The sequence below is a fragment of the Berghia stephanieae genome, chromosome 2 (genome assembly GCF_034508935.2).
Source record: "Berghia stephanieae isolate SIO BIC M18660-M18661 chromosome 2, UCSD_Bste_1.3, whole genome shotgun sequence".
NCBI classification, from domain to species: domain Eukaryota; kingdom Metazoa; phylum Mollusca; class Gastropoda; order Nudibranchia; family Aeolidiidae; genus Berghia; species Berghia stephanieae.
The window spans coordinates 33,529,126-33,555,369 of NC_088361.1; the positions used below are offsets into that span (position 1 = coordinate 33,529,126).

The 26,244-nt window shown below is 34.8% G+C and overlaps 1 protein-coding gene across 1 annotated transcript in view; it reads right to left on the bottom strand.

Moving 5' to 3' along the window:
• LOC144964751 (ubiquitin carboxyl-terminal hydrolase 3-like) overlaps positions 1–25,466 on the bottom strand; it is a 33,976-nt gene extending 8,510 nt beyond the window's left edge. Inside the window, exons 1-15 of the mRNA XM_078899332.1 lie at positions 24,977–25,466; positions 22,433–22,493; positions 16,028–16,117; positions 14,691–14,804; positions 14,332–14,419; positions 12,856–12,941; positions 10,625–10,738; positions 9,074–9,187; positions 8,545–8,765; positions 6,873–6,953; positions 6,125–6,243; positions 5,125–5,244; positions 4,354–4,427; positions 3,361–3,401; positions 304–524 (exon numbers count right to left, since the gene is read on the bottom strand). Of these exons, the coding sequence (XP_078755458.1) occupies positions 304–524; positions 3,361–3,401; positions 4,354–4,427; positions 5,125–5,244; positions 6,125–6,243; positions 6,873–6,953; positions 8,545–8,765; positions 9,074–9,187; positions 10,625–10,738; positions 12,856–12,941; positions 14,332–14,419; positions 14,691–14,804; positions 16,028–16,117; positions 22,433–22,493; positions 24,977–25,103 (1,671 nt within the window). The 5' untranslated portion in view covers positions 25,104–25,466. The remainder of the gene's footprint in view (positions 1–303; positions 525–3,360; positions 3,402–4,353; positions 4,428–5,124; positions 5,245–6,124; positions 6,244–6,872; positions 6,954–8,544; positions 8,766–9,073; positions 9,188–10,624; positions 10,739–12,855; positions 12,942–14,331; positions 14,420–14,690; positions 14,805–16,027; positions 16,118–22,432; positions 22,494–24,976) is intronic.
• Positions 25,467–26,244: the final 778 nt, after the last annotated feature.

Sequence of the window (26,244 nt, forward strand, 5' to 3'; positions counted from 1 at the left end):
ACTGTTTCCCTCCTAGCCAAGGACTCTGGCCAGGGTCAGGACAAAACTAAGTTCTCATTCCAAGACAGACAGAAAGCAATTGGAAAACTGGGGGAATAGAAGAACCAGCAAGTACCTCCCTGCCCACTATGGGAGGTCAGAAAAAGGTGATGGATTGATTTATCAAAAAACTTTTAAATGCAAAAATAAGACTTTAAAAAATAGTGCGTTTTCAAATGTGGTCAAAACACATTAGTCCATACCCACTAGCACATGCGCTGCATAAAACATCAAACATCACTTTGTTTTAGAATTTTCTAATACTTCAGACGATGCTTTATGGTCTTGTTGTTGCTGTTTGTACTCCATGGATGTGGAGAGATGATTATTGTGTGCCCGATTGATGCTGCTGTGGGCACGAACACATAAACTGTCCGGCAGTCGTATTTCCCGTCTAACATAGAAGAGGATGTAGGCTCTACAACACATGACAGTTTCCTTTTCACAAGCTGTGACTGTGCTATCATTGAAATGGTACCATTGGCCTGAAAAGGGAAAAGCAATCACAGTTAGAATACTGCCTTTTACAAGCAAAGAAAGTAAAACAAACAATACATTAAAAAATATTTTTAAAAAGGAAATAAGGTTGCCTAATCCTATTTCGAAAAGATGACGAAAAATAAATGGGATCAACATTACGTGGAAGGATCTGATCACCAAAAGGAACTGAAACAAAATACATCATGCTAGATTGGCTTTATTTGAACTTAATTTGAATTTTTTTTTTAAAGTGGGGAATATGGGGACCCTCACACCTAATTGATAAAATAAAAATGGCTCAAAGAAGGACTGCCAGGTTGATACGACCATACTTTCATGTAAATTACATATATTAATGAGCATAATTGGGGATTCCTAATGTCAAGAAGAAAGACAATCAGATTATCACTACTGTATGAAATTAAAAAAAAATATTAGGGTGGTCATTTAAAATTAAAAGACACGAATGCTTTTTGAGAGCAATCTATTAAAACAATTTGCACCAAATGCTACAAAGAATTATAATAAGATTGGATCAATTTCTCTGTATGGAAATTGCATTCAAAACCACTTTTGATTCCTTCATAAATATATAATTTAACTTCAAAGTCTTAGATGTCAACCTTTTGATTGGGAACTTCCAACTATGAAAAAGGGATGCAAAATAATTTTTGAAAAACAAAACAAAAAAAACAAACAACTGAATATGAACAGGGCACCATATCTCAACTAAAACTTTGTAAAGTTTTCAAATGAGCAAACAAAAACATCTCTTACCTCTTCTCTTTTCTGAAAAAAAAACCCAAAAAAAAGAAACAAACGGGGAAAAGCCGGAAAAAATGATAGATTTGACAATCTTGTTTATAATCCCGTTGATATAAAGTTTTTATGAGTATGGTGGACAACATTACAGAAAGAGGAAAAGAAGAAGAAAAATAATAAGAAGAATAAAAAGAAGAAGAAGAAGAAGAAGAAGAAGAAGAAGAAGAAGAAGAAGAAGAAGAAGAAGAAGAAGAAGAAGAAGAAGAAGAAGAAGAAGATCCTCTTGGATCAATTTAAATCTGTATTTACCCCCCATGATCCACACGATACAACCACCCCGCCGACATCACATAGGTGTGACCAATCTCTTACTAATATCAACATTAACATCTCAGGAGTTGAAAAGTTGCTGAAAAACGTCGACCCATCTAAGGCATCAGGCCCAGATAACATCCCCAACACAGTACTAAAGGGGTTTGCTGAGAGTTTAGCCCCCTCATTATGCATAATTTTCCAAAAATCGGTCGCACCGGGATGCTCCCTAATGACTGGCTGAAGGCAAACATCGCACATGTATTTAAAAAAGGCAACAAAAATAAAGCAGAGAACTACAGTCCAATCTCACTGACGTCTGTAATATCCAAACTATTAGAGCATATAATCTGTAAGAACATGATGAACCATTTTGAGAACAATGACATCCTAACCTGAACCACGGGTTTCGCAAAGGATACTCCTGTGAAAGCCAACTCCTAATAACCTGTTGAGACTCCAGAATGCCAACACTCAGGGAGACATTGGCATCCTTGACTTTTCCAAAGCATTTGATACTGTGCCCCACCAAAAACTCCTGCAGAAGCTAGAAAATTACGGAATTTGTGGCTCTCTAACACACATGGCTTTGTAATTTCCTCACAAAACGTAACATGAAAGTAGTCCTAGACGGCACGTCATCGGATGAATGTCCAGTCATATCAGGAGCACTACAGGGAACGGTGCTAGGACCCATAATATTTCTTTGTTTCATCAATGACCTACCTCTACGAGTAAAATCTCAGATTAAGTTATTTGCCGATGACTGTAATTTACCGATCAATAAAATCTGCAAACGATCAAAAATTGCTACAAGAGGACTTGAATAGTCTCGAACAGTGGCCTAATGATTGGGGAATGAAATTTAACGCAAACAAATGCTACATCCTCAGCACAGCAAAAAAGTACAATGAGACCTACAAGTTAAACAACACTGTCCTGAAACAAGTCGACGATAACCCATACCTTGGCATCACCTTCTCAAAGGACGAAATGGGGGAAACACATTAACAAAATAACCCAAAAGGCAAGCTCCACCCTCGCCTTTCTCCGCCAAAATCTTAGCCATGCCCCAACGTCATGCAAACAAAACGCCTACCTCGCACTTGTGAGATCACAATTGGAATACAGAGCAGTTGCTTGGGACCCCTACCTGAAAGAGGCTATTCAAAAACTTGAGAGAGTCCAGAGACAAGGCGCCCGGTTCATAACTGGGAACTATAAGAGCAGAACCCCAGGATGCATGACAAAAATGTTAGAAGAAAGAAACCTCATCAGCCTCTAACAAAGAAGAAAAGAAACCTATCTGTCATTCACGTTCAAGATTATAACAGATCAAAGACCATCAATAAAGGCAGACTCCTTTTTCACGCCTCGACCAAACATAAGAAAAATCGAGCACTCACTTTTGCCAACCACATAACCGAAAACCCCATTGAGAGATACGCTACAAACAATTCGAACTGCTTCAAAATCCCACGGACAAGAACACAAAACTACAGAAATTCTTTCCTCAGAACTATCTCAGAGTGGAATGGGCTGGATGAACTGGTCATCATGGCACCACACCTAAACGATTTCAAGGCCCGACTGACATGGACCCGTGCCCAATGAGGACGCCGCTGAAATACAACCAGACCATTGGTTTCTTCAGCGCCAACCATACAGATACAGAAGAAGAAGAAGAAGAAGAAGAAGAAGGAGAAGAAGTAGGAGGAGGAGGAGGAGGGGGAAAGATGAAATTAAATAATAATTGACTTCATTAACCTTCATGGAAAGCATAGGCTGTGTAGTGACCTGATCCAGCCCTGTGGACAAACAAAAGGTGTAAGATGAAAGGATTTGTAAACAGATGGGTCTCATATTCATATTATATGGACCAGTTTTTCTAGTTAAATTGAAAAAAACCCCCCGCCAAACTTAAAAAAAATTAATATTAGGACAAGAATCGAATTGAAATAGAATGTTCATAATTGGTCTCAATCTTCTGATCCACAAGCAAGTATAAATTTTGAATATTTCTCAGTTCCATGCGATCTTTAAATCATAGGAATTCCTTTATCAACTGGCCCGATGGATAAGTGCAACATGACAAGATCTGGGGGTCTATTATCAGAGTCCCATTTGTTTTTGTTTGTTTTTAGGTGTTTAACGGCGCTTTCGACACTATTTAGGTCATTTAAGCGCCCGTTTCTGTCTTTTATCAATTTTTATCGGCCTTGAGGGGCCATAGCTGCTCAAAACGTGTACTGTTGTAATAAAATCTTTATAAAATCATAATAGTTACATGTTTGTTATGTAAAAATATTTATTTACAATTTCTGCAGGATTTCACATTCCTGCAAATACTTTAAAATTGTAAGTGGATCGACCAACTGGTACAGAGACTTCAAGTCCCTGTTTTCATAATGTTGTGACCTTATCTGTTCTAATTCTGTACATTCAATTAAAATATGTTGAACTGTGAGGTCACAGTTACATCTTCTCAGAGGGGTTTTCATCCCTCTCCAGAAGGAAACGATGAGTGAGGGCAGTATGTCCGATCCGGAGTCGCGTTATTTTGACCTCGTCTCTTCTTTTTAGCCCCATTTCTGGTACTTTCTGCCGAGATTATTGGCTTGCTTGGAGAAAACATAAATGATGCCAGCTGCCATTAGACGTTTGATATATTATGTATATACTCTTTCATGGAATGTCTTTATGATGGTTTACATGAGAGGGTAAAATAAAACAAATAAATTTGTTGTATAAATGGCTTACCCTGATCCATGATGGACGATGACTGCAGCCAAATCATATGTGTTACTCCCAGCAAAGCTCCCCCTCGTCTCATGCTGAAATACAAGGACAGTAAAGACAGCATTATCTTATACATTGAATTTTATTTGGCTAATTAAAAAATAAGAAACCACAAAAACGAGACTTGCTGTAACTTGCTCTCAGTCTGCAATAAACTGAATATCTATTCACAATGACGTCATATTTTGAAAAGCTAACAGAGAATATATGAGTATTTTTAGGAATAAATCTGACCTTGAAGGAAAAAATATTATGTATCAATCGTCACTTTAAAATGCTTTAGAATTCATCTAGTAAAGTTTCCATCTGGACACAGCTCTATTCATTTATGAATAAAACAACCCTACTTACAAATAAGGCAGTATATAATAAATAAAATTTGAGCAATTCTTATCTAAAACTTGTTTTTAAAATCTGAATATATAGGAGCTAAAACGAATTTGGTCAACCTTTACCACTAGAATTTCTGATTAAATCTTCATGAGGCGTGTACATTTCATAGGTATCCCTATAATAGACATTTAGAGTAGTGAGTGACAATGGTTAAAATAGTTGTAAGGCATTGTAACATACTGTACAACTCCACTCCAGTGTGAATGAGTATCTGGCCATTAGTAGTGACAAGTCTTGTAAGAAATCTAGCAGAAAACAACCCCAAAACAGGTGATAACAATTTGTAAACAAAGATAGGTGATGAGACCATAGATTAGAGAAAGGTGATTCAAATCTTACCAGATTGTTCAAAACGTATGTGTTCATATCCAACCCTTCCAAGGGGAAGTCTACAAATGTTTCCACTTTCAATCTACAGAACATGCTCCATCGGAATCTCTTCAGGTGAATGCATAAAACCTATAAGGATCACAAATTAAAACCAATGACTTATAAATCACTCAACCATTAAAAAAAAAGAAAAAACATACTGCGGGTAGCAAAGATTTTTGCTCCAGCATCTTCAGCTGACATGATCCCTTGATTTTGACCTTTCAGGTGGCACAGCTGGAACTGTTCGAAAAGGCAGGTTTCGTGAGGGAGAAAAACAACAATCCTCGTCGCCAATTTTGTGTTTTGAAATGAAACATAAACCACTCAATCAGGCAGTGATTGGTGAACACCATAACTGATTTATTCGAGTGACATCACATTATGTACATAGACAATAACAATAACATTTTGGTGTAGATTTATGGTATATTATAACAGGTTTAAAGGAGATACAACAATATGAATAAGGCAATATTGGTGAAAGCATTTGTCAATACAGCCATTTAGATGCTATTGCACACTGTTGCAGTATATTGAATTTTCATTTGCAAATTTATCCACTCAGAATTAATTTACAATCATTAACAAACAAATTTTTGTTTAAATACTTGAATTTTCAAACCCAAAGCAAGCAAGTTATTTACATCACAACCTGCACTTTTATTTGCATTTCTAAATTCTAAATTTGCAAAATCTAGCAAATAAAATAAAAGGGATTTTCACTGTAGATGACTTAATGGCACTCTTGATTGTGAAACTACAACAATATCGTTATTATTGCTTTTAAAAAAGACATTTGATTCGGATTATATGAAAATGGAGGGAAAAAGTTTGAATTAACAAGTAGAAATTATATAGAAAAAAAAATTCTGTCAGAGACAAATCATTCAAATCAAGCGATGTTCTAATTGCCAGCTTACATATTGATTTCAAGTCTGCACACCAAAACAACTTACAATTTACTCACATTTGGAAGTCGGCGAATCCAGAATTTTTTAGTTGATCGTTGACATTTTTTACAATTGTTGCACATGTACAGCTCTGTGTCTTCCAGCTCTTCCACATCAGTGAAGCTTGCAAGACAGTCTATTAATGATTACAATTTACAGAAGGCTGTGATAAGTTTTTAGAACATGCATCAAAAAAAAAGACATTAAAAATAATTTTGAAAAATTTTGGAGATGGCAACAAAAAGTGGTTTGAATAACATATCAAAAGTTTTATAAACGTGGATAAAGAAGACAATTTTCAAACTTTTCAAGACTCATCAAGGCATTCTTGCTATTCTTTTGGTGCTAGTCTCTCAGTTTTTGAATTTTCTAGAGAAACTGATGAAAGTAACAACACCTTTATCATTCTTTGAATATTTAATATTGATGTCTTTCGTGTCCCACTTTAAGAGAAAAAAAAACAAACAAACTTTTGTCACAAGCTCACATGCTGTTGACTTTAAATGTCAATTTCTCTCATGCCTAATGATCCAGAAATTTATATCAGCTGCACAATCAAGTTACCATATAATCCTAATAACACCGTATAATTATGATTAGATGTGTTTTGCAGCTGTGTACCTATTTTATCAATGTACCCATAACGTCCACTTGGTCAAGCCCACTTTTACCATCCACAACCATGATTTTCAATACCTACTTATGATCCTTCGCACCATTTCAGATTGCTATTTTAATCTATCCCTTTCACACATCCCTTCTTACCCGATAATGTACATACTGCTTCACCTTCCTTGGGTTTACTAGTTCGACTTGAAAATTGAGCAGGGATGTCTAGAGAGAGATCTTAAAAAAAACAAGAGGGGGGGGGGGGGGGTGAGTTCTTGAGAAATGTTGCAATGCATCAACTATAATTTGAGGTATGAAGAAAATGTTAATATACTGTCCATCTAATATAAATAATTTAAAGAAAAAAAGAAAAAAAAAAAAAAGAAAAGAAAAGAAAAAGCTCTTAATTGCTTGATCAAGTGTTTTCCAAGGCTTTTGTCAAGGAAGGTTGTGACCAAAAGTTGGAAAAATACACTGTGTCGTATGAGCTAGATAACAGTAAAAGCAAGACTAACAATATTTTTTTAAAAACCCAAAAATATGTTTTCAACAGCTTAATGAAGAGAACCTAACCAAATGAATACGAATCTTATATTACAATCATCACAGAGAAAATGATTTTAATCATGACCATCTATACAACAACTTGTACTGAATAGCTCTTTGAAGACATAAACTGTATGTCTATGTGTAGACACAAGCCGATAGAAGTTGCTTTAAGCATGCTTGTGATAGTCAAACATAAAAAGGATGCAATGCTCTTTAGATATTAATTTAGTGAATGAATATGACTGCGCTGTCTCTACCGATGCTTGCCGTGAACCATTTGTGTGTCAGTCTGTTTCTAGTATCCAGTTAGTAATTTGTTTCCATAAATCTCTGTCCGCTGCCATCATGTCTAGTATAAAATTGTATTTCCCATTCTCATCTATTTTCCTGAATAATAAAACCCTAAAGCTCACTTAATACTAGTTCAGAATTTATGAAAAGCAAAGAAATTTGCTGATTCATGTGAAAATAATTGTCATCATTGCTCTCAACAGTTAACATGGAATCAAACAACATTCTCTACTTATGGGGAGGGGTTTTGCTCAAAATTCTAAAATCATTATATCACCACCAAGCATACTTAACTTAATAACTTTTACATGTGACCACCCTGAGCAAAAATACATCCTAATTCTATTTTGCACATAGTGTACTATTTTTGACAACTCCTTGTAGAAAAAAATACAAACTACATGGCATATGTGGCTGACAGTTTATAAATAAGTTGATTAGAGGTCATATTATGAAAAAGTTAAAACACAGAAAATTGGAAAAAAATCTTTTAAAAAATAATTTAGGAATCAAAAGTATTGCTTAAAATTGTTATGGTCATTAAAGAGGGGGGAAATAACAACCAATAAATAAAAATATTTAAAAAATCAAGCGAAATCTAATAGTAAACAGATCAAACAAAACATAAAGGAAACGACAAAGGAATGGAACAATGGGCTGAAAGAAATGGTGATGCACCAAGTTGTGAACAATTCCTGGCCATTCTGAGTGCATGTAACATGGTGCACAGCTTGTCACATAATGCATTGGCTGCCCTAACATAAAAGAAGTAGAAGGAGGAGAACAAAAAGAAGAAGAGGAAGAAGAAGAAGAAGAAGAAGAAGAGGCGCCCAGTCGTGTTTGGTCACTTTCTCCTTGAATTATCTGGAAACTTCTTATCACAATGTGCAAATCAATATTATATATTTTGGCCCTGATTTTCAAAGTCAACAACAATTCTATATGCACAAACACATTATTGACAAATTAACAAAAAAACATTCCTTACCAAGAAACGGATCATGTTTTTTTGATTCGACCCCGCATATAAGACAATTAACTTCACTCTGTAATAATCCTCCAAATATGCCGGTGACAATGGTGCTTTTGCCCTTGGGGCCGATGTATGGGGAATTGTTGTTAGGATATGGTAACAATTCTAGTAATTCAATATGAAGGCGATCTAGAAGATATCGCATAAACTCATGGGCATCCTGCTGTTGATATCCTCTGAAATCAATAAAAAAATAAGTTTCAAAATTCAATTATGATGATGATGATGATGATGATGATAATAATAATAATAATAATAATAATTCTTTATCTTTATTATCCATAAGTTTGTCATTTAGTTACACTTGCTATAACACATCATACAGACATTGATATTACCAGAATTGAAACAATAAAATGAAATACGGTAACAGAATTACGTGTATCATATATTTAGAATATTTAAAACCTAGTATTATAACTGGAAATGTGATCTGCCCCTCTCCCTGGTTTATCTTATAGAACCTTTTCAGTATGACAGTTACCTAAAACGAGGTACAACTTTCCATATAACAGAAAATAGGGAATCGGGTGAGATCGCTCCTTTGGTCCCTTGCCATAAAGCAACAAGAGTCTTACGCAACTCCTCCACCAGTAATCTGAATTAAAATATTACAAGGGACAACATCATTACATAATTAATGCTAATACCATAAATGTTAAAGTAAAAGTATTAAGTATTAAGAGACAATGGCACAGGTCAAATAGAAAATAAAATTAAAAATACAAAACATTCTTGTTGCGAATTCTTATCAGGAACCGTCCAATCCAGCTCTAATCATACTCTAAAATCTTAGTTTAATGAAAAAATATGTATCTACCCAAATTCAACAATTTCCACTCTTACTTCAATGAATGACAACTTTATAAAAATACTTCAGAATCGATGTGATGTACTTACATTTGGTCACATAACTATTTCAGAGTAAAATGAGTTTTCAAAAATTTTGGTTTTAAAATTCGGAGTCAGGAAAAAATAATTAAATTCAGATTTAGTCAAATTTGCCCCTTCCTCCCCTTAAATCTTTATATACCAATGAAATCTGCTTTAGTGGCAGGTTTGTTAATTGCTTTTATCTCAAATCTGAGCTATGGCTATAAATAAATTCTACAGAGTTATAATAGCTTCAAAAATTGTTAAGACAGCAAAAGGAAAAAAAAAAAAAAATCTCTGTAAAGGCCCAAAGATCCAGAATTTATTTTGATTGGTATAGAGTCAAACAGACAGCAGCAATTACTGTGCTACCCTTTGAATCAGGCATAAAACTATTGCAAAGTACTTTCAACCAGCTCCAAGAGTAAGAGACCCAACTCCCTTACTAATGTTAGATGGGTGGAGGGGTCAGAAGAAACCTCAACAGCACTTATTGAGACTGATCTCTTTGCTTCTGAGGCAAGCGTTTATGGGACTCATACCTGCCTTCTTGAAAATTTCAAATTCAGTAAGAAATACAAAATTCATCAGTAATTAATGGTCAAATTTCAGTAATACTAAAGCAAACAAAAATAATGATAGATACACCCTTTTATATATGTAAAATAAACTTACCATGTTATATAGGCCTACTATTGCCAATGACCCCTGCGATAATATATGCTTATTGATGACCTATTTTCGACACTGCACTGTGTCTAACGATGAGGGTAAAGTTTCTGTGTCGAGTCGATGACATCACTCGTCACCAGCCAACGAGGCATTGGGATTTTTTATCTTAGCATGCGGTAAATAGACCATTTGTATCAGTAATATTTCTTCTATCTCCGTAATTGTCCTTACACTTCGTAAAAATTACGGGGACGGTCCGTAATAATAGGCAGGTATGGCGGGGCTCTCTTGCAAAACCAAAACAAAAGACTTTTATAAAATCTTTGTAAAAATCATTGATTGACCCAGTCCAATACTTTTATTATCATTTCCAGAGCTAAAACATCAAAATTAATAATTTTGATTATCAAAATATTTATTTAAATAAAAGAAAAATTCAATAAAAATATATCACAAAAAAAAATAATTAAAACTCTCAGCGTGTACTTACACATCTTCACCTGAGTCTCTTGCACGTCGAGCAATATGGAGTTTTTTTGCTTTCATCACTTTATCTTCCAAAGATGGAAGTTGTTTAATATAACCACAAAACTCTTGAATGTTACTGAAGAGGAAAAAAATGAAAAGCTCTTTATATTAACACAGTTTTACAAAACATCCAGAATACCCAATTTATTAACCAATTTGAATTAAGCCAACATGAATTCATTGACAACAAATACACACATTGGCAACGTAATATGTCCATTCAATAACAAATTAATGATCAGACAATACCTCAGAGGTCACAGCCTCTTTTCTCATCTTACAGAAGTATAAGTCCCATAATTAGTCTGCAATTTAAAAACTCTTTTTCTCTCAGTATATATCGGGTCAATAAAATTTGATAATTTTAACCAACAGTAAGGCATTCCAGTGATGTGGTCCACATGTATTTTATGAATATTACGTTATTGGTGCCAACTATATTAAACACGTAGGATGAGACAGGACAATTTTTCGGATAGAGACAAAGCTGTTAACGACCAGGTACTCATTTAACACTTCACTTGAGAACATTGAGAGAATGTGAGTAAAGAGCCTTTTCCTTTCCCATGCGCCACCAGAACGGGAATCGAACCCTGGACCTTCCAATCCAAAAGTGAGTGTCATACCACCAGACCATATTGCTGCACTTTACTAAAGGAGCATATTGGGGAGCAGTGAAAAATCAATAAGAGACACGTGTTATGGAACAAATTATGGGCTTGACAAGCATGCCACATTGGATGAAAGTGAGTAATTTGTTGTAAACTAACAAGTTTCATGTGCCTTTGATTTATATCAGATTCAGATAAAGGGTATAAGTGTAAAGGCAGTTCTTTATAAATGAGTGATCAGTAGATGGTTACTCATTCTCTTTTTACATCTGCAAGGTTATGTGAATATCATGAAAACCGGAAGACAAAATTTTAGATACCCAATAGGTAGGAAGCTATATATCATTTTTGGTATACTTACTACAATATTACAAATGCAACCATAATTACTTCATGTGTCTGGCTTAAATGCTACCACAATTACTTCATGTGTCTGGCTTACGTATATTATTCAAATTATGAAGACTATTATTTGGAATGATTTCTTCAGTGCAGTTTCAATTATGTAGCTTCGACTGAATATTCCTTATTGGAAATTTCATTTTACTTTTCACTTTGTGTTGCATATCGTTCCCTATCCATACTTTATAACAGTATTCTACCTTGCATCAAAGTTTTATGCTATAGCCCATGATGTCAAACGTTATTCAAATTTAAAGTCACAATCTCATTTTAAATCACCAGTATGGTTAATCTAGAAGAAATCTCCGATATCCAGACAGTTCTGTATATTCATGTATATGTTTACAGTTTGCTAACAGAGGTGTTAAGCATGCTTAAAATGTGAGGTATGAAGACAAGATTTGCACCTGTACTCATTGTTTGTGACTTTCTTGATTTCATGCAAGCGTCTGTTGACAAGTCTATTTTTGATACATACAAGCACTATGGACCAACAGCCTAAAAGGTTAAACAAGCGATTAAAACCATCTGACTGTATTTCCAACTTAATGGCTAAGAACAGAGTCAGGACCAATTCACAGAAAGAGAGGATGACATAAATAGGTGCATACAATCAAAATTCAATCAAGCAACAATCACAAGCTTCTTTACCCCTCATCCTATACCTATGATGAAATGCTGTCCGAAATTGTGGCAAAACAGAAAGGGTTTGTTAACCCTAAAAAAAAAGCTAAAAATGACTTTCTAATAAGACAATGGCAGTTCCAAGCAGGGACATAATGGTTATTAAGTATACATTATAAAACTCAGAGGAAAAAGATATTTTGACTGTAATATGAACATTGAACACAGACATAGAATATGGGTAAATTATAAGCATCATCCAGCTATAAACATACTCTGCTTGATCACAGAGGACGATGCTTATAAACGAAGACCGCTGTATTGTTTAATCATTCAGAAATCAATGTTTAAAACTTTACTTACCCCCCCCCCCCCCCCCAAAGCTAATTGTCTTCAAATGGTAACTATAACCCACTCCAGCTAATAGCCCAGTAAAGTTGTCACTTAACAGGAAGATTATTAGGTGATGACCACTGTGTCACCAACTCCTTTTAACCCCCGATATTCTCTAGTCCCAAACATGGTGATATAACTGGATTTGACAGTATTATCTCACCTCAATGATTGTAAGACAGCATTCATAAAACATGTGTTCCCCAAATTTCTAAGGCCAGATGTACGAGGCTTACGAGGTCGACTGTCCTGTGGAATGAGTGACAAAAGAAATAGAAGACAAATCGACAGAGATAAAACAAAAGTATATAATAATAATAGAAAAACAACAACGAAATTAATAAAAATAATAGCAGGAGAGTTTAAGGTGTATTATAAAAATACAAGAAAATAAGATAAAAAATTAACACAAAAGAATAATAAAATGAATATTTATCATAATTTAATATGTTTTCATCAGTATCTGAATAAGAATTTAAAGAAAAATAGTAATTCAAATATTATGGCAAAAGTAGCTAAAACTAAGCAGATTTGGATTATTATTACTATATTATACCAATATACTATTATATTATTACTTATTATTATTATTAGTAAGAGTCTGGATTTGTGACTGCTCATAACCAGCATGGTTCCCTCGAACTCCTCAGGACATGCAGCAATGTTCAAGGAAACTGTAGTTCAAGGACGAAAGCTACTTAGTTCTAATATTTACTGTGTTGTGTGACCTTCAGCAAACCAACTCTACCAAGCTGTATTTGCAGCGGCTGCCACTGCCACATGGGTTATTCCAGTTTGTCCTTGGAATAGACCCTTAGACAAATCTCCGCTTGAGGATGAATAAAGGGAACTTTATTATTTATTTACTTTATGTTGTATGTTGAGGGAGATATTAGTATAATATGACATGTTAAAATGGGTTGCTATATCACATTTATTTCCTGTCATAGCCAATCAATCACAAATCATGGCGCATGGCATTGAAATTAGAACGAATGGCGAAATGTTAATAATAAGCAGAAAGGTGTTTAATATGCAAAACGTCGATGAAGTGTGTGAGTGACTGTGTGTGTCTGCGTGTCTAGATAAGATACACACAAATGTAACTGTCAAAGTCACAGTGAATCGTCAGTGGCTGAAATCAACAGTTGCATTAAAAAAAACACAACCTTTAATTAATCTCATTATTTAAACAGGCCGGGTTAAATTAGTTCAAGGAAACCATGTTCAGGGTAAAAATTAGTTCGGGAAGGAATGGAATGATAACAAAGAATAATAAGGAAAAAATTCGGGACATTCGAACGAATTCGAGGAAACCGTGCTGGTGTATAGTTATACATCTTGTTTAATGGACCTTGTAAATTAGTCCCCTTTCATACAGCTTTTAGAACCACGGTTTATTGCTTTCAACTGACAATAATAATTTCTTACTACTCATTGCAAAAGATGCAAGTCTATTGTTATGTAATTTCTATTATATTTGACTGACCCAGCTACTCAATCATTGCCGGGAAGTCAAAGATGTCATATTAAAATTTTAAAAAGAAGAAAAAAAGCTTCAACTGCACAGGTCCCTTTGCTTCTGAGTTGAGTGATTAACTACTAAGCTATTGGGATCTCTAAAATAATTGTAACTGACCTTTTTCTTTTTTTTATGATTTTTCTCATTTTCTAAAGAATCAGACGAATCCCTTCTGTGAAGCTTTCCTTTTTTGTCTTCACTGACACTGAAATGAAATGCAAAGTTTGCTGATAGAGAATTATAAAATAAATACAAACAATGTATAGCAATATTGAAACAAAGCACAGATAAAAATCAACATTTCGAGTTTCCTATTAAATATAATGAAACATCAACATAATGAAAACTGCTTGATAAACAAATTATCCTTTTTCAAATTCTTCCATAGCTCCATCATTAAATTCTTTATATTGTATTACATTTCATTTTCACCTACAATTATGACAATGTGTCAAATATTCAATTCAGAAACAAACCTTTCTGGCATTGGTTGATCACTAGCAATCTGTTTGACACGTTCATACTGTTCTCTCAGTTTCTGTAGGTGCCCAACACTGGAGTCGTTAATAACAAACTCATCACACTTGTAGCTGAAAACAAACACAAAAATAACGAGCATCCTTTGATTTCATGAAGTGTTTAACCTGCAAATGAAAACTCCTTATCTAGTGATAAATTCTTTTTCACTCCATATTCAGGCTTGTTTTAACTTTAACAGTACAAATTGAACCAGCAAGAGGTAATCAAAGAGTTGCCTTTATAGCAGTCTACAAGACTGAGATGGAGATCTAAAGATAATGCAAAATAATCTTTTAACAATCAAATGACAATACATTTATTTGTATTTGTGCTACTGTGGTGAAGCACTTACCTGTAAGGATTGCTATGATCAAAAGATGAGGGTACAAAGTTAAAACACAAACAAGTCTCTAGCAAACAAATATTTTGGGAAAGACTTTTTACCTACATTTTCCCTATTCCATCTTTCCGGGTAGATTCTATTATATTTTTTTTTTAAATGGGTTGGGGGGTCAACATTGTTCTGAACAGCCAATGTAAAATTGTTACCACCAAGCAGAGTATTACTGGCAAATCTAAAAATAATAAAACTATATTTTAAAGACTGATATACGAGTAACTTGCAAACCCTCACTTTTTATTTCAGGCTAATTCATTCATCTGTTGACTCAAATTAAAATGAAGAAAATCTGCTAGTTCATAACACTCAAGTCCTTTTTGACGCTTGACTTTCATTGTGAGTATAATTTATTCTACGCAATTCTAGCATATCCATAACAAAAAAAATAATGATATAATTTTAAATCTCTCTTGATCTTATCAAGTAATGATAATCTTTCTAATCTATTCTTTTTTAAAATAAAGTTGGGAATCAACATTTCTCCGTAAATATTGCAGGTTCACTAGTTATGAAAAATAATACACAAACCCTTTTCACAGACATGTTCCTGATATATTCCCAATTAAGGCTAAATTTTCTCAATGTCCCAAACATTTTCTTTGAAACTTTGAAAATGATTTTCTCCAAGTTTTGCCCATTTCCCAGCTCACTATTAGTATTACATGTGTGCTCAGTGATCATCTGATTGATATCCATGTAAAACATGAATTTTCTTAATTATGAATTCTGCTTCTTCTTCGTTCCCGTCACGTCACATGGTCAGTCCGGTCTGGTGAATGAAGCCCACAGTGGTCCTGAGGTCGTCCTCACTGCCGTACAGCTTCTTTGAGTATGAATTCAAATTTAGAGATAATTCTCAATATAACGAAATTGCCATTTGTCATCATGACTTACCAGAAAGCCATAAGGTTGTGACAGTCCATACACACAGCATGGAGCTCGCTGTTACTTTCATAATGTTGTTTGGCATGACCCTTGATATACCTGTTTATGAATACATTGTGAAATTTTGATGGAGAACTAAAAAATAAGAATAGGAGGGTTGTAAAGATAAACAAAGATAACACAGCCGTTTATTACACTAGAAATCTTTCACTTTAGTTTACTACCGCCTCACCCCCAATGGGAACGACCCACCGTCGATGACGGGGAGACCACCGTGTGGTTACGTCATAACAGATGTCCAGAACGTGAAAACTGGCCTATATTTATCCCTGCAGGTAGAATGCACCGCTTGGATTTCATTGTCAGTCAGGCTATAGGACAGATTTCGTAAAATCGACATTTTTACACTGCAATTGCTGACCATACACTTCTTCCATATTTTTCTATTTTATATGGATATAACGGCCACATTTTCATCTTTAAGACGCAATTATTTTCATTGATATCAAGAAATGGTGAGTATACTTTATTCTCTCTTGAAAAATGTATATTTTTCTATTTAAAATTAACCTAAAAAATATTTTTAATTGTTTAAAAAATTCAAATTGATGTTATCTGAGTTTTGTTACCCTAACACATGGTAGTAAATATAAGAGTAATAATCTACTTTTAATATAGTATTTATCTCAATGATTTGTAATGACCGGTTTTTGTACAATGAATGTGTAAACACATCTTGTCTAATTCTTTGTTGGCTAACAAAATAGTCCCGTATTATGATAACGTTATTGTTGTTGTTTTATGGTGATGATGATGATGATGATGATGATGATGATGATGATGATGATGATGATGATGACGATGATGATGATGATGATAGCGCAGTTATAGTAGTAATCATAGTAGTAGTAGTAGTAGTAGTAGTAGTAGTAGTAGTAGTAATAGTAGTAGTAGTAGTAGTAGTACTCACACACACTCAGAGAGAGAGAGAGAGAGAGAGAGGAGAGAGAGAGAGAGGAGAGAGAGAGAGAGAGAGAGAGAGAGAGAGAGAGAGAGAGAGAGAGAGAGAGGGGGGGGGGGGGGGGGGGGGGGGGGGGGGGGAGCGTGTGTGTGTGTGTGTGTGTAGAACTCGTGTACGCACATTTTTAGCATGGAACGATTTTTATTGCTTGTTCAGTCAAGTTCTCATGATTTCTCTGTGAAAATTGAACTTTAAACCTATAACCTTCACACCAATTTGCCATTCTGTCTTCACGATTCGCACCTTCCCTCGATATTCTTCTACATCGCCCGTTGGTACAGTCAACGGGCGTGAGAAAAGAGGGTAGATAGATATATTATAACATCAAAAAGCGATGTGATCAAAGTTGGCGGATGATTGTGTAACATCAAAAGCCCGGTGGACTGCGCCACAAGGCCGAACATTCGAGGGGATATGTGATCTGAGTGGGAGGGGCTTATTTGACTTTGCCGATGACCGACTGGTGGACGATTGAAATTATAATTGTCCTTTTTCAGCAGCCAATTGGAAATGGGTAATTGTAAACATCTGATTGGCGCTTCATGGATAGAAATCAGTTTGGAGGTCATGGGATGAATTTGCTGGAGATATGGAGTAAATTTGAAATGAATTGAACGTAATTTGGGGCGTTGTCTAGGTGTCAAATAAGACTCTCACAGACCGGTGATAAATCCTTTTTTTTGGCCGCAAATGCTACAGTAAACTTCTTTCTCTATCTTATTTTTGCTAAAAATATTTCAGAGTGGGTATATAGGCGGATTCCATTTTGAATAACGGGCATTTAGAACTATATTTTAAAGGAAAATTATTACGTTATTATTATTAGCAGGCATCTAGGCGATCACTATCGTATTATTACCAACAATCAATAATATTATTATAACTCTTATAATTACAATTATTATTATATTATTATTATTATTATTATTATTATTATTATTATTATTATTATTATTATTATTATTATTATTATTATTATTATTATTATTATTATTATTATTATTATTATTATTATAATCATCATCATCATCATCATCAATATCAATAACAACTAATGATTTTTTTCTTTACTCAGATGAATGGTCATACTGAAAACAAGCATTGTCTCAATGCAAATGGACTCTGCCGAATAAGCTGTGGAAGGGCTCAAATGAGATATGTGGTCAAAAAACATTTCATGCAAACTGCTCCAGAATTAGCAAGTGAAGTTCCACCAGTGAAAAAAAGAAAACAGAACGTTGGTTAATTAGAAGCTGTTTCTGTGAAATGTAACAATCAGCTGTTCCTTACAATAATCGTGAGGTTTTACGTATGTTAATAAAAAGTATTAATATATAAAATGTGTTAAGATCTAGACGTCTATACAAAGTTCAAAGGAATACTTATAACATCTTTACCTATGATTGTCAATTTATTTTAAAATAACAGTTCACTTTGATTATATGATCATTAATCCTCCCCCCCCCCCCCCTCCCATCTTTTTCAATGCATTTATCACGATTTTTTATTGTCAAAAAATGGATTATTATTATTTTTTACTATTATTATTATTACAGTGGTGATCAAGAGTAAGATAAATACACTGATATTATATGAGTATTACTAGTATTAGTATTACATCGATATCACATGTTTCAACTGATTCACAATGATCATTTCTGTTATCCACAATGCTTCGGTTGATCAATAAGCAGACTATTTTCAACAAATTTCCATTTTAAATAGTATTAGCTATCTAGTAGGCGTCCTTTTTTTTTTTTTGTCGCAGCACTGGAGAGAGAGAGAGAGAGAGAGAGAGAGAGAGAGAGAGAGAGAGAGAGAGAGAGAGAGAGAGAGAGAGAGAGAGAGAGTGTGTGTGTGTGTGTGTTTTGGTGTGTGTGTGTATTGGTGTACATAAAACTAATTTATGCAACGTTTTACCACTACCACGAAACAATTTTCATTTTACCACCTCAGTTTAATCTCTCATCAGTTCTCTCTGACAATTGAACTTTGAACCTATAACTTTAACACAGCTACGTCATTCCATCTTCACGATTCGCACCTCATCGCGATATTCTTTTATGTTGACTCGTGGTGCAGGCAACGGGTTTGAGAGAAGATAGATTTTGAATGACATCATCAAAAGCGATGTGATCAAAACTGGCGGATGGTTGTGTAACATCAAAGACCAGTGACTGGTCTACAAGGCCTATCATATTCGTGGGTATGTGTGATTTGAGTAGGAGGAGCTTTCTTGACTTTGCTGATGACCGACTGGTGGATAATTGAAATTAGAATTGTCCTTTTTCAGCAGCCAATTGGAAATGGGCAATTGTAAAAAGCTGATTGGACGCTCATGGAAAGAAAGCAGTTTGAGGGACATGGAAGGAAATTGCCGGAGAGCGTGGAGTGGGGAGGAATAAATTATATTGAATGAATTGATAGTAATTTGGGGCGTTGGGAAGTTAAATAAAACTCTCGGAAACAGGTGATGAGTCAATTCTTCGGTCGCAAATGATTCAGTAAAATTCTTTATTCTTTCTTTCTTTCTTTTTTAAAATTTCCTTTCTGTCAGAGTGGACATATAAAGGCGAATTCCATTTTTTTTTAAACGGGCATTTAGAACGATATTTTAAAGAGAAATTATTGCGTTTACCAAAATTAGCAGGCGTTTAGGTGATAGCCACTATATTATTTTCATGAAAATGATCAATATCATCATCATTATTATTATTATTATTATTATTATTATTATTATTATTATTATTATTATAGTTTAGATCTATACAAACGTCAAAGGAATGCATATAACATATCTTTTCCTAAGACTTGTCAATTGCCATTACTAAAACCAGTTCGTTTTGATCATTTGATCAACAAACCCCTACAATTCGGTGATTACGCATTTTTTAAATTGCTGTCAAAAAAGGATATGGCTGTACAGGTGAGCGGATATCTCAACAATGCTTCATTACAAAACGACTTTGATTATATATTTTTACTCTGTGAATATTGATGATTATTGCAGTATTTCTCATTTATTTGTATAAACTCAGATAACTATGTAATGTTTGATTATATCGTTTGAAGTAATTAAAATTTCGGACCCATTTTTATGGTTATTTCCTATAAAATCTAATCCCAAATGATCTACTAAAATTATATCAAATAAAAGTATGTAAATCACTAGTTATGACTCTAAAATATCTTATTGCAACATCTAATAGCATCTTTACTACGCCACTTTGAACTTGAGAAAAAAATCGTCAAAATAGGAAAAGTTGCTCAGTCGTCCTTTCGGCACAGGCCGTGACTCGTCATCTGTTATGAACTAGTGTCCGGCAAAATTTACCTGTCAAACTAAAGTGAAAGCAGTAAACGGCTGTGATAAGGGGGAAAAAAAATAGTTTGGTGACAGATAGTAATGAAGAAGGGGAGGGGAGGATAAGAACCGTGACAAAGTTCTCTATGAACCCTGATTTTGGTTTTGGGAAAAGAAAAATAAAGGAGAAGAAAATGCTTACATGGGTTACATTTTAATGGGGAACAACTAACAAAACTCAGTCAGAAGCAGAAATATCAGTACCATATCAGGAAAAAGTAGAATTATAAATCAAGAAACAAAAATGAATATGACAGCTTGAAACAGAAACATCTACTGAATATGAAACATTTCTGGATCAAAACCAGATATTTGGCAAACGTCCCTTGTTTAGTATTTTGCCCTTTTTCCAAGTTGTTTTATGCATTGTTTCATTGTACTTTTTAAAAAAAAGTTTTAGCTTTAGGCAGCTTACAGTTATAAATAAACATGGAAATATATGTAGCACATTTCCACCAATTTACCATGCTCATTACTCTTCACAATGTTTTGTTTATTTCTCAAGCCTGCCATATTATGGAACCATACTTCCAGTTCATACCAGTAGCCTGTTTAAGCTTCCTTAACTAACACTCTTACAATATCCCTCACTCACTGCCTACATCCATCTATCTTGAGTTGATTGAGGTAATGTGCCTTACGCAAGGACACGTTGGGTCCAAAAATTCACAATCAATTACCTATCAGACCACTGACCACACTTAAAAATGCTTAACCTTTGTGACAAGAAACCATACCACCGAGCCACTTGACCCACAAGTGCTAGAACTAGCAATCATGGCAATGTGTAAAAAAAACCCAACAACAATGGGTGCTGGACTGGTAGAAGATGTAAAATTATGGTGGTCAGAAAAAGAGAGAATGTTAGCGTACACACAGACATTTAATACAGCCGTTCTACTAGATGCTTTTTCTGGGCATGTCCCATAATTATCATGAAAGAAATTGAACCTGCCTTAGAAAAGTGGATCAAAAGGAACAAATCATTGAAGTTGAAGAGGGAATGTGCATTTATGGTTGTCAGAGAATGAGAAAGTAGGACCTTGTCACATTTAGACATTTAAAGACAACTTGCATTACTGATTTGACATTGAGCTCTTGTGGTATGACACTCGTCTAGTGATCTACAATTTCCTGGTTTGACTTGCCCTGTGGACAATGCATTTTCTCGCCAAAGACAGGTGTAAAATGTGTACCTAGCCAATCACAGCATTGCATTGTCTCTGTTGTGTAAACTGTTATAGCTCCTTTTATGAGTCATGTTTCGTCCTACATGTTCAGTGTTGCTGTTGGCTTGGGAACCCAAGTGCATATATTTAATGAATATTGAATAACAAAAGTTCAGGTTTCATTGCATTTTTCTGAATATCATTAATGTTTCCAATGCCATTAAAAAAAAATAAATAAAAAAATAAAAATGTTTGTTTGTTTTTAAGGGTTTTACGGCGCTTGCAACACATTTAGGTTATATCAGCGCCAGTAAAAAGGAATAAAATGGGATAGTAAAAAGTTCTAGAATTACAATTAAAGCACCCAAGAAAAAGTAAGACATAGGGGAACTCAGAACAAATAGGGATCAGATGTAGATTCCAAGAGCACCACCAATGTACTTAGTTTGAGATCACCTATAAGCCTCATCCGACACAAGCACAAAATCCAACAAAGAGGAATACATTCAAATGCTTACATTATATATTCAAAATAACAAATATTATAATAATACGTAACAGAGAGATGATTTACAGGGAATAAAATATCATCTCCCAAAACAATAACTATGCATTTGACTGTTTCCCTCCCTGCTTGGACTCCGATCAGGGCCAGGACAAAACCAAGTAATCTCATTCCAAGACAAAGACAGAAAGCATGATGAAATCAGATACAAGGGGGTAGAAGACACAGTATGTATCCCCTTGCCCACTATGGGAGAAAAAAAAAATGCATTTGCTTATGAAAAAAATTAGAGGAGTGATAGCAAATCTCAGCAAGTGTTTTTGATACTTTCAATGACATATTTTGGGAGGGATACCTTCCACAATTGATTTCTCCACATGTCAGGCAAATCCAAGGACTCTCTTCCGTTTGGCAAGCTGAAAATAAAATTGTATTCTTATTCAATCGATATCAAACTGCAAACCGCATGATAAAAACCAAGATGCAAATTTCTAAAATTATATTTTAAAAATCATCATTCCTAATTTCAGATTTGTATTCAAATGTCAAAGTTAAAATAATGGTGTTGCAGGACTAGATCATGTTTTTTTTAACCTTCTTACCGCTCAGAGCTATGAGTTCACCACTCAGCAGTGGCTTTAGAACAGCTTCTTTTGAGTCTGGTTACAACGCTTGAATATCTCTGACCAATAAAACCCAAAGGTATCAAACTTTGTTTTGCTGAAAACAACAATGGATGTCGTTTTGTTGTTATGAACTACCTTGTCCAATGATATTTTCTCCCCCAAAAAATCTATTTTATTTTTATTTTTTCTACTCATACTTCTCCCATTTAGTAATGAACACATAAATTATTTTGCTTTCATTTGTCCCGCTAAAAATGTGAACATTTCTGTTTATTTTTCACATTTGTAAAATTTAAGATTAAAAAAATTTTTTGGATGATTTTTGAAACTTGTGAATCATTTTTTTTCATACTGTTGGAAAAACGTTCATGACAAATCCATGAGCTAAACGACTTTTATATTTGAATAAAACGAAAGAATGATACTTTCATCTTGTTTCTTGTGAAATTATCTTTTACAAAAATTAAAAATGTGTAGTTGTTGGTAGTTTTGATAGAAAGTGTATTGCCTACGATTATCTTTTGCACACCTGAGGGTGTCAGATTTCAAAATGAATCCGGATTTTAACCAATTGGTAGCGTCAGTTGTCAAGGACCATGTCAGGTCGTCAAATATGCATGTACTATTATCTGTCACAGAGTAATGTCAATGTCATGAAGTGATGTTATTGCCAGAGTGTTGTCATTAATATTAATACTCTCAGGGTGGCAATGTTAGTGAGTAGTGCACATGAATATCGTGAAAAAAAAAACCCCTAGTCAAGCCTGTAGGGAGTTTGAGTGATTGTAATCACAACAGATTCGCTCGTCCCAGATCCTTTGTTTCTATATACCATGAAGAAGAAGAATTCCAAAGTATAGTTCCGTAAACAATGTTTTAAAAACCAGCTTAATGTCACTAACAATTCTAGTGTTCGAGCCAATTACATTAATATCCATTGGAAAGTTGTGGAGATATATTCACGTCAACGCGTGCGTACGGGTTGTGGAACTGACTATAGTTTTGTGGAAGTGTGACAATTGTATTGTTTTGTATGAAGATGACAGGAAAATAGATAATAGGTGTGGTCGGTCTTGGGGCGAACCACAGAGAGGCCTAGGGAATCGTCCACAAAATAAATAAATCCCGACTATCATCAATATCCCCAAAATTGTGGTAAGAATGAACAAATTATAGAAACAAAAGAAGATCAATAAAGTTAACAGGTAGGTAGGTAAGTAGTGAAATTTTTAATGGTTGGTGAACCGATTTGCTGATTAACGTTTCTTACTGGTTGAAAAAAAAAAAGGCGGAACTGCCAGTTTGATGTTGTCAGTTCAAAGTGTCAAAAACTTACATTCCATTGATACTACTACTACCAATTGTTTATTTTAAAAAAGCTGGATTTGGCATTTGAGAACTATTTACTTTCATTTTGTGTTAAAAATCACTTGATATTAACTGATTTGAGTCATAGATTAGCACTGGCATTTTTTTCAGATTATTTGGTATCTTTCACGCTTGGTCATAGTTATAGTTATAGTTTGGCATTTTTCACAAAATTTTTCTGCCAGCGTAGTAAAGAGACTGGTCTCTTCTTATTGCCAGACACTGTCTGTGCATTATAAAAAGCCTGATCTTTTCTTATTGCCAGTCTAGCAATAATCATTCATCGTTATTGACAATTGTCTGGCAATAACGACAGCCTTGCTAAATAATATTGAAAATCCAAGAGTAAAAGTAAAAGATAGTAATATATAATAAAAGTGCCGCAAAACTACAGAAGTCCTCCCGAATGGGATCGGGATAGTTGGAGGTCCTAAGAGCATGATTCTGGATACAGCAACCTCTGCCTCTACAACTACAATTTTCTGTTGAGACGTTGAGGTGAGAGTGAGAGGGGGTGGACTATCTGCTGATGACCACCCGACTGATTGATAAATAATAAATGAAAAACAAGGTTTCTTCATATACGAAATGTCGGCTAATAATGATTTTAATACTTTCATTGATGAGACTTTGCAATTGTCCCATCCATTGCCAACCTCATATTCATCATACACTTCTGCCTTCTATATTTCTGAACCTGATCTGGACTGAACCCTGCCGTTTGTTGACTCGGATAATGACACACAAGTTTGAGCTGTCTGCTATTATCAATCACAATCAATCGTGGGATGACCAAATTGTCTTTTCGAAAGGGGGGAGAAAACAACTTTTATCTTATTAACTTGCAACTCAGAGGTTATATTAAATGATAAAAGAAGCAGAGGAGAGCTTGAGATGTCATTTACCTGTGCATTGATAAACAATCTTCTGCTGCAGCTGTTTATCATTTGCTGCTGATTCTGGGGAGTGTCCATTTGTGTTCGCCGAATCAAAGGAAATTCTTGCGCTTTCCTCCAAATGTGGACATTCCATAAGTGTCTTACTTTGGCTTATTGGACTGTATTATGTTTGCATGGAAATAAGGTCACTGTAATTCCTTGAAAACTTGCAACAATATTAAAACCTAACATTCAATTAGCCGAAGACCATGAGAAAAATATGAAAAATGGCGGAATTCGCAGTGAACGGTGCCATAGACTTAGTCAATGAATATGGATCGGCTTCTTTACTGAATGTTTTTTATCGATTTTTCATTTATATTCTTGTATGAAAACATTTCAACAATGTGAATATTAAATGAGAATTCGCTATTTTATCTAAATGTTACCAATCCATCAACATTTCAACCCAGAGAGCAATATCAGAATCAAAACATTTTTTTTTTCATATAGAGCCGGAGGTTGGACTGTTGCAGCATCTTTTTCCAAGGACGGAACAGTGTATTCCGTCCACCAGTGTACTGAATACACAGCTGTGTTTTCCGCCCACCAGTGTACTGAATACACAGCTGTGTATTCAGTACACCGGAAGAGATTATAAGGGCTAAACTGTTAGACCAAGCGAGAGAAGGCGAGGTGGCCGGCTGTGCTAACTGTAATTTGTAATATCGCCGAACAGGCGTCGTGTCTTGTTCTACATGTTACTTGTTGCTATTGGTTAGGAATCCTTTGTAAAGAGCTTTGAGCATGTTTAGTGGATATTGCGCTATATAAAAGATTGACAATCAGATATTTGTTACAAGCAGCTAGTCCCTTTCCGTGGACGCTGTTCATTTATTCAGTACATGATATCAAAGCCCGAATAAGGATTAAATATATTCTGGATTTGTACGACTACGACAAGTAATCACCTGAAGGATTTCTTTACTTGATGAAAGGAACCACATTCATAAGAGTGGCTACAAATGATTCTGTTGGATATGACATTGTCAAGAACTTGACAATTTTGTTGACACTGGACGGAATTTCTCATGCGACAAATTGTTCACTAACCTAAAACTAGCGACAGACCTTCTGAAGAGAAAATTACCAATTGTTGGCACTGTTCGATAAAACAATCACTTGCTCCCTCCTGCCTTCCAAAGTAAGAAGCAACTGGGACTTTTGAAATCTAAGTTTCTATTCCGCATAGGAATCACGCTGGTTTCTTTCTAGGGTAAACGATACACGAACAC